Here is a 9547-nt window from a genome sequence, read left to right as displayed (position 1 = left end):
AACTTTAGATGCGATCCTCTCAACCAAAACCAAAATTATTGGATTTGTTTTTGGAGGAAATAAAAGGCAGCATCTCCACCGTAGTCTCGTTAGAAAGGGCTGAAGCGCATGGCTTTCGGGTGTTCAAAGGTGGGCCTCCTTATGTGCCCGTTTGGGAGCTTTGAAATGCAGTGGGTTATTGGCTTCTGAGATGGGCCCCACCCCACATAAACACTGTTAGCGAGATATCGGTGGTGAGATCCGAAAGTCAGCTGCCACAGTACCTTTGAGGGCTGTCGTTTTCAGCCTCTTTGAATAGTTTATCCAGAGCCCTTCAAGGCACCCCAAACAGTTCAGCCTTTCCAAGCGGTCTTTGTCGGGATTCATTTTGAGGAACGGGATCTGTTTCTCACACTTGGGCGCCTCACATGCACATCCATCGTGCATTGTGAACATCTTCCGTGAAAAATAACTTGTAAGTATGGGAGATGTTTCCAATGCGTGCGAGGTGCGTATGAGACGCCCTAAGTGAGGAGCAGATCTGATCTCTCATTTGCGTGGGCTTCGACAAAGTTATTTTATTAATTACTGCTTTCTAGAGCCTTACAAAATAGTTTAATTTTTAAAAATCTATTTTTTGACTTTCAGGTATTTTACAAAACACGGCTTTGTAAAGTTATAAGTTTCGCTGTACAGATGGGCTGATTCTGTTTTTCTCTAAAATTAGATTTTTGTAAAAAAATATTGATTTGGTCAACAAAGTATTGACCCGAGTGATTAAACCATTCAATCCAAAAACTGGTCCCCTGACCCCTGACCAGTTCGTTGTCCGAATCGATTTTAAAAACCTTGATTACAACTTACAAGAAGCCGCTGCCACCCAAATAGGCACTGCGCTATTCGCTTCAGTTTTCTTGAATAACTTTTTCAAAACGCTTCAAAGTTCATCCCTCCCAAACGGGCCCATAATGCGACCCGATCCATGTAGAGGCCTAGCGAGTATATATCCATAGCCATTAGCCAAATAGGTATCGGTCCTCTCAAAGTCTTTGCGACTTATCGGCATTCCACTTTTCTCTCACCGATATCGGTTTCTCTCTCTCTCTCTGGAAAGCACTGTTGGAAAACATTACTTTTCTATCACTAGAATGACGCCATTAGAGACGTAAGCAAACCCTAACGACAAACGTGACAGCAGCAGAGGCGTCAGCAAACGACTTCATCACCCTAAGAGAAGCAGGTAATATGAGCAGAAGCAGACGATGCACCTTCTCGTCTCTTTCCCTCTCTCTAGCATACGTCACAGCTTACACACGCTCTCTCTCTCTCTCTCTCTTTCTCTCTCTAAAACACGTATGAACCCGAAGAAATTTCTAAATGCGACGCGGAGATGTAAGATTCTACTATTCACGCTTTGTCTCGGAATCTCGTTCCCCCCTTTCTGTTATTCTTGACTTATTTTTCTACCTGCTAAGCTAATCCAACCTTTTCTTGCGTGAAATTGGAGACTTATTAATCGAATTTAGCTCCCTTTCTGAATTTCTCTCATTTTTGTCGTTTTCGATGATCTTTGTGGATGGACCGGAAGGAACTAAGTAAATTCGTGTAGATTTAATGCGAATTCCAAGGGATGAAAATGAGTGGTTCTCTTGAAATCCGAAGTTTGTTCAGTGGGGTTATACCATATGTCTTTGATCTTTGAGTGTTTGTGTGGGTCAGAAAAGGAGATGGGGGGTTTGTCGTTTGGTTTTGATTAGCTTTGTTGCAAATTCCGCTGTAAAGTGAGGGAGTTTTTTGAATTGGGCTGTGTCTTGGATCAAATCGGGGATGTGTGGAAATTTGGAGGTAGTTAATGTGTTGGTATCGAATTTTTGTATATTTTGTTGAAGTGCAGTAGGAATTCAAGCGAGATCAGGGAAACCTCTGTGCGTAAATTTGTTTATTGTTCACGGGTCGTGAAAATTTTTGAAGAAAGTAGAAGTCGTTTTGTTATTGACCATCTTAGCTGCTCGTGAGATTTCTGTGGTAGAGCTGTTTATGTTGAATTCTGGTTCCTGAAAATTTGAGGGTTTCTCTGTGGATTATTTTGTCCCTTCATGTCGATCGGAAGTATTTCTTCGATTATTTGCACTGCTCGTCGCGGTTATTGGAAATTCAAAAGAGATGGGAACTGGTCTTCCTCTTTTCGTTTGACTCTGCCATCTATTTAGATGTAATATAGGAAGACTTCCCGCAGCTTACTCTGGGTCGCCAGCTTCAAATTTTGCTTCAATTTGTACCGATTATGTTGTAAAAAGGGTTCCTTTTCAGAGTTCTAGTTTTGGTTCGTTGCTTTATCCTTCTATTCCTTTCCTCTACCGGCCACCCAGTTTTGGAACTTCTTAGTATAGTTTTGTGTCGACATCTGTTTACTTCTGCAAATTCTTTCCTAGACTTTACTATCTTCGTTTGTCTCTGTAATTGCTTTTGTATAGTCAGTGTTTGAAAGCTTTTAATGCATCTATTTGCTCTAGATCTAGAATTTTTAGGATCATAATACACAACAGTCCAATCAGAGGGAGATTATAGAGTAGAGACGATGGCAATTTCGTCGGAGCCATCATCTTCCTTGAGTTTTACTTCGCATTCCCATCTATCAAATGGTTCAAGCAGCTATTACTTATCTGCTCCGACCAGTCCTGAACCAGGAGTCAATCTTGATATCATCAGTTTGGGAAAGCTCAGCTCTAACATGGAACAGCTCCTGATTGATACTGGACTTGACTACAGTGATGCAGAGGTTATAGTCGAGGGAAACATCGTGGGTGTACACCGATGTATTTTGGCCGCCAGGAGTAGATTCTTCCATGAGCTTTTCACAAAGACAAAGGGTTCTCCTCAGAAAGAAGCTAAACCACAATATAACATGACTGATTTGGTGCCTTATGGTAAGGTTGGTTATGAAGCCTTCACGATTTTCTTGAGCTATTTGTACACTGGAAAGCTGAAGCCATCTCCAGCCGAGGTATCAACGTGCGTTGATTCTTCATGTGCCCATGATGCCTGCCGACCTGCAATAAATTTTATCGTGGAACTGATGTACGCTTCTGCCCATTTTCAGATAACAGAGCTGGTTTCACTTTTTCAGGTCAGTTATGCCCTCTGATTAAGGTTCCCTCTGTACTTAATCAAATAACTTAACTTTAACTCCCCTTTTGATCATCAATTAGCCTTTTCTGTGTGAAATACTCAAATACCCAAGAGCATCTTTAGGCAGCTTATTGGTGATTTTTCCAGTTGAGTTCTCTTATACTTGTGGTGGAGAAAAGACTGGTTGTTGATGAAGTTCCTGATCTGAACATCTTCTTTAGGAGACTTGGGAAAGTTGGATTTGCGATTAATTGGTAGTATATATTCAGAATGCTCATGTATTTTGTGATACCACGCCTACAGCCTCAAGGCCCTCAATTAAGTTTTTGAGATTCTTTAAAAATTAGTGCCTTCCAAATTGATAATGAATTTGAGTATACCATCCCGAGGGCCTAGTTAGTTCAAAACATCTTTGATTCCCTTCATTCTCAGGGTACCATCTGATAAATCACAGGGTCCTCATTTATATGTCCTTTTATAGATTATTCCGATGGAATTGTAGTATTATGTATTGATCATTATGGATGTGTGCAAAAGTTTGCCTTTTCTTGTAGCTATTGGAGATGTTAACTTAGGACAACTTAAACATCAGAGAGAGGGAAATCAGTTGAGTGCTTTTAACAGAGATGCTTGGTTTTGTTAATTTAACTACAAAATCTATTAGGTTTCATTAAGCCTTTACTCAATCCAACAATCTCCATGGCAAAGATGATGTTGCAGCCCACATGCAAAGTATCAATGGAGATCAACTTTTTCATTCTTTCAGATATTTTCCCATGTTTTTCTTTTGTTCTTTGATATTGATAAATTTGAGGGTAGTTACAGGGTAATAATATTGCACTTCCATATTGGTTTGAATTAAATATGTCCATCTATATTGCAAATTCTTAAATTGGCATTTTACAGGACATATGAGACAGGACAACTCGGATCCCTAGACGATCACTTGTGGAAAATGCAACCATCAGTGCTTCTTATGGAAGTCAAAGTTCAGGCTCTAAGATGGACTGATAGAATCCTTAGGGCCATAGCCCAAAATTCATCCATCCATGGTTACTAGTTAGTTCCACAATCATCTGATGAAGGGGCAAACTGTAGGGTTGTTTATGATATAGTCAGAGGCATTGTTCATTTCCAAGTTTGGATTTCTAGTTGTTGATTCATTTTAGGAATTGTTAGAATTAGAATTTGAGAACATACTCATTTTCATGTATTTTGCTCATAAAACCATTAACTTTAAAGCCTCATTCATTTTTTGCTAAGTCATTTACCAGTTTCTTTTGATCAGAAGTGTAAGTGAAACCGTTGACCATTTTTACCCATAAAATTTCATTATTGGAAGGGGCATTTTTGTTCTATGATGTTTTGGCAACTTCCCCCCAGGTGGGAAGTTATTGGTCAACTTTCTCATTGACCAACTCCCCCCCCCCCCCCATTTACCAAAAAATGAACAGGGCCATTCAGATCTATTGGACTTTGACCTTGTTTCTGTCACTCACTTTTGTCCTGTTCTACAAGAATTTGTATAATGAGTAATTATGATTTAATAGTATGCGTTTTCCCTGCAGCGTCGTCTTCTCATCTTTGTGGAAAAGGCTTTTGTGGAAGATGTAATCCCCATCCTTATGGTGGCTTTTCATTGCCAATTGAATCATCTCATTGATCATTGTGTCCAAAGAATAGCACGATCAGATCTTGATAGCATCTCTCTGGAAAAACTCCCTAATGAAGTCAAAATGGACATCAAATCTCTCCGTCTCAAATCTCATCTAGATGAAGCTTCTGCTATGGATGTGGATCCAGTACGTGAAAAGAACATCAGAAGAATCCACAAGGCTTTAGATTCTGATGATGTTGAACTGGTGAAACTTCTTCTGAATGAATCAGGGGTCACCATGGATGATGCCAATGCTCTTCACTATGCTGCTGCCTACTGTGATCCCAAGGTTGTGGCAGAGGTGCTTGATCTGGGTTTGGCTAATGCCAACCTCAGGGATGCCAGAGGTTACACAGTGCTACATGTTGCTGCGATGCGTAAGGAGCCATCTATAATAGTTAGGCTGCTGAATAAAGGAGCTTCTGCATTGGAATTGACATCTGATGGCCAGAGTGCAGTTAGAATCTGTAGGAGGCTGACTAGGCCAAAGGATTATAATGCAAAGACAATACAGGGACAGGAAACAAACAAAGATAGGATATGCATTGACATTCTGGAAAGAGAGATGAGGAGGAATCCAATGGCAGGGGCCACATCAATATCATCACCAGCAACATCTGACGATCTTCACATGAAGCTCCTGTACCTGGAAAACAGAGGTGAATTATTAGATTGTAGGCTCAGATTCACAATTGTTGAACATGAAGCATCTACTCATTTTGATCAAGCTTTAATTGTGTTCTTGATATATGTTTTCTAGGAAATAATGACAATCAGTTACTTGTGTGATACCCGATATCTCAGAAGTGACAGTTTTTCCCCTTGAGTATTTACTTTCAAATACCATCAGAATTTCCAGAAGCATTCAGGATTGTTTATGATATTAAACAAATGATTTCTCTACAAGCCTTTCAGTTATTTTCTTTTAATTCTTGTTGAGGGGTGGTTGACTCCTTTCTACCAATCAGTTAATGAAGAACAAGACCATTGTTTGCTTTGAACTCTGCCTTGTACGCACATTTTTTCAGTCATTCCATCAGAAAATGTTCAGATCTTTACTTCTGCTTGCATGCATGGATGCTAAGAAATAATAAGTTCTTTTGATCAAAAAAGAAAATAATAAGTTCTACTCTAAATTTGCAGTGGCATTTGCACGATTGTTGTTCCCCACTGAAGCCAGACTAGCCATGGAGAGTGCACATGCAGATTCAACATTTGAATTCGCTGGTCGTTCTGCATCAAAAGGCTCATCTGGTAACTTGAGAGAGGTCGATTTGAATGAGACTCCTACAATGCAGAACAAAAGACTGCATTCAAGAATGGAAGCACTGCAAAAGACAGGTACTGATAAACTTTTTTCTTCTTTTCAATTTAACATTGCAAAAGCGCTGCTTGCCTAGAGGTTAGGTACTGTTGGTCCACAATTTGTTCTCATAAAACCAGTATCATCAACTAAAAACCAAGTCGTCGTCATCATCATCTTAGCCTTATTCCAACTATCAACCTAAAAACCCAAGTGCAGTGCTCAAAATGTCTAGTGGTACATAATTGTGCATCAAGATTTGTAAAGGTTGTTGTTAGTGATAGATTTATTGATGATAAGCCAATTCATAAAGTTTTTTTTTTATTTTTTTACTTTATAGTTTGGTAAATTAGGTTCCTCCTAAGGGAAGTAGAGGAATAATGGTTTTGTAAAAGGATTTTTTTCATTTTTAGAATCATGTGCATATGTTGGTCTTCATTCATCTGTTTATTTACCTCTAGAATCTAGTTTCACTCAAATGCACATCTTTCGACACTTACTTCCTTGAACAATGAAAAGCCATCTAAACTTGAGAGGCCTAGATCTAGATACCAGTATGACAAGTGTACCTGTCATTTATCAAAATCCAGTACATTGGTACAGATGAGCATCCCATCCAATCTATACTATATATAAAAGTGTGGATGTAGAGTGCATTTTTTTTTTACACCCTCTATTTCTTTGTTTGAGAAATAGTATACAAGTCATTTTATTAGAGCTTTAATGGCTACTAAAATGCCTATATTTGTATATTTAGTCTATTTCTAATTGTAAGGGTTGAAAATGTAACTTAAATTATTACTTCCCACTTCTCTCATTAAGTCTTATAGGTAAGGTATTAACTCTTATTTTCTCTTATTAAATCATATATTTAAGTTCTTTTTCACTAATAAATTTTACTAACTATATCTATGTCAATATTTTTAACAATATAAACTCATATATTTTAAAACTAACTCAAAAACAAAACCATTCTTTATTCTAATCAAACTGATTAACCTATGAAGTCAAGTTAGGTAATAAAATTTTTTAAATAGAAATAAATATAGAAAATTACAAAAATATAGAAAAAATAGATACATATGATATTTTTATTAATCAAATTAAAAAATAAGTGTTATTTTTATTGATAATGAAAATGAAATACATAATTTAGTACTGACCAAAAATGAAATTATTTTATTATTTGTCCAAGATCAATAGTTCAACTTTTAGGTCAAGTGTGTTAACTTTTAATGTCATAAATAAATAATAAAATATAAAAATACAAAAATGAAAAGAATACATTTTTTTTTTCAAAAAAAAACATTCAGGCACATGTATAATATTATATATTTATCATACTAAACAAAAAGCAACAGAAAATAAATATATATAATTCTATATTTACATTAATATTAAAAATATAATTGAACACACATATAATTCTATATTTACACTAATATTAAAAATATGAATAAGATTGTGGAACTTTCTTTTAACTAAAATACTCAATTTTGAATTTAGTCCCTATTTAATTGTGAGGTTTAAATTATAAATTGAACTACTACTTTTCACCTCATTCAATTCCCTCAATTTCAATCGTACATTTTTTGTTTGATAAATGAAAAAAAATACAATTAAAAGATAAAATATTACAAAAGGAAGAGTCTAGCCAAGCAGGTAAACCTATCAATGATACTTGAAACTTCATAACTCGATCTGTTTATCACATATTTGGATGAGGTGTTTATATAATCAGATTTGGATTTTGCAATCTGCATCCAATAAATAATAAAAAACAAAAAATAACAAATACATAAAGTTTATAGAAAATTTTGGGTACATTATACTATCATGATCATCATCTAGAATTGTCACGTGCAAAGCATGTGCACACTTACTAGTAAGCTTATACATTCTTTTACTTCTAGTTTTATTAACCTAATCTGATCTATGGTTGTTTACCAATGAAACTATTAATGTTCATAAAGTGTCTAATATATTTTAGGACTATCGCCCATGAAATCATTCTCTAGAAAACATTTGGGGATCTAGGTATTATAGCTTCTTAAGACATTCATTGGATATTTTAATTATGAATTCTTTGTTGTCCATGTAATTTGCCAAATTTTGGAAACTAATCTATAAATTAATCCCAAACATGGACCACAAACACCAAAATATATAAGAGCTATTATAAAAACAAGAGCAAAATTTGCATCCAAGAAATTGATGCAAACTTTGCACTCAAAGTTGATTAATGTTAAAAGGGTATATTTCAATCTTAGGATTCATGCTTGCACCTATTACAACCAAAAATTGTTTGGAAAGAAAGTAAATTTATCAATGCAAAACTAAACCAACTTTGCATTTGCATGGACCAAATCCACCCTACATATTTGTAATTGCATTCTATTTGCTCTCTTCCCAAATGGAGCCTAAAGTGCATTGTTCCATTCATCTCATGTTGAAATAGAGCCTATTCAGATCCCAAGCTCTCAATGGGGAAGAAAACAGTGGCATATACTCACAATTAAAAATGCCTTAATGATCTGAAATTTGTGACCATAAACATTTATGGCAATTTTTAGATGTTGGAACCTCAGTAATATACTAAAGCCAGCCCATGCACATTAATAAAGAAATGGGACTAAGTTAAAACCAAGACAAATTGTTTTCAATTTGCAAAAGCAAATTACTAATCTTTGATAACCAATCAGAGGATCTCTTTTTGTGAGCAATTTCTTGCTAAGCTTTGCTATTTTCATGGTTGCAGTGGAGATGGGTAGGCGATACTTTCCTCACTGTTCAGAAGTGCTAGACAAATTCATGGAGGACGATTTGCCTGATCTGTTCTTTCTCGAGAAGGGATCCTTGGATGAACAGAGAATAAAGCGGTCACGTTTTGTTGAACTTAAGAGAGATGTCCAAAAGGCATTTAACAAAGACAAGGCTGAAATCAGTCGCTCTGGATTGTCATCCTCTTCATCTTCCTAAAGTGTGCTAGTTATAAAATGACAAGAATGTCTTTAGGTAAACATGTACTTAAAATACTCCTATAGAGATATGCACAAATTTTTGCAGTGTTTCTTACCCTAAACTTGGCATAAAAAGCCTACAAGTGTTGCAGCTCTTTTATGTAAAGTTCACAGCAAGAGCAAATTTGCCACTATGTTGTTTCCTTTACGTTTTTCTTTTTACATTTTATGTTAGCTAACATTGTAGAAGATCACCCACCCTAATGCTGAAGTTATATATCCTTTTCTTAATTTTCTTTCAAAGTTATGAGCCTTTTTGAATCTTCATATTTTTCTTGTACGAAGAAAAGAGTGATCTATGGGGTACCGATTTTCTTTGTACTAATATTAAGTTAATTCCACCTTCGCCCTCAGGGTCATGGGAGTCTTAGGCCTTGTTTGGATAGACTTTTCAAAAGTACTTTTGAAAGTACGAAAGTGCGAAAAACACCACATCGTGTTTGCATGGCATACTTTCTA

At 36.2% G+C, this 9547-nt stretch overlaps 1 protein-coding gene across 1 annotated transcript; it reads left to right on the top strand.

Annotated features, from left to right (window-relative positions):
- The first annotated feature begins 861 nt into the window (after nt 1-861).
- Nucleotides 862-9331, top strand: NPR3 (NPR1-like protein 3). Its single transcript, XM_088954959.1, has 4 exons — nt 862-3106; nt 4677-5424; nt 5909-6106; nt 8827-9331. Exons 1-4 carry the CDS (start codon nt 2558-2560, stop codon nt 9045-9047), a joined length of 1716 nt encoding a protein of 571 aa, XP_088811085.1. The 5' UTR covers nt 862-2557; the 3' UTR covers nt 9048-9331.
- The last annotated feature ends 216 nt before the right edge of the window (nt 9332-9547 follow it).

Source organism: Nelumbo lutea, chromosome 7, assembly GCF_056320005.1.
Source record: "Nelumbo lutea isolate HS-2025 chromosome 7, American lotus-T2T, whole genome shotgun sequence".
NCBI lineage: Eukaryota > Viridiplantae > Streptophyta > Magnoliopsida > Proteales > Nelumbonaceae > Nelumbo > Nelumbo lutea.
This window is presented reverse-complemented; position numbering and strand designations above follow the sequence as displayed.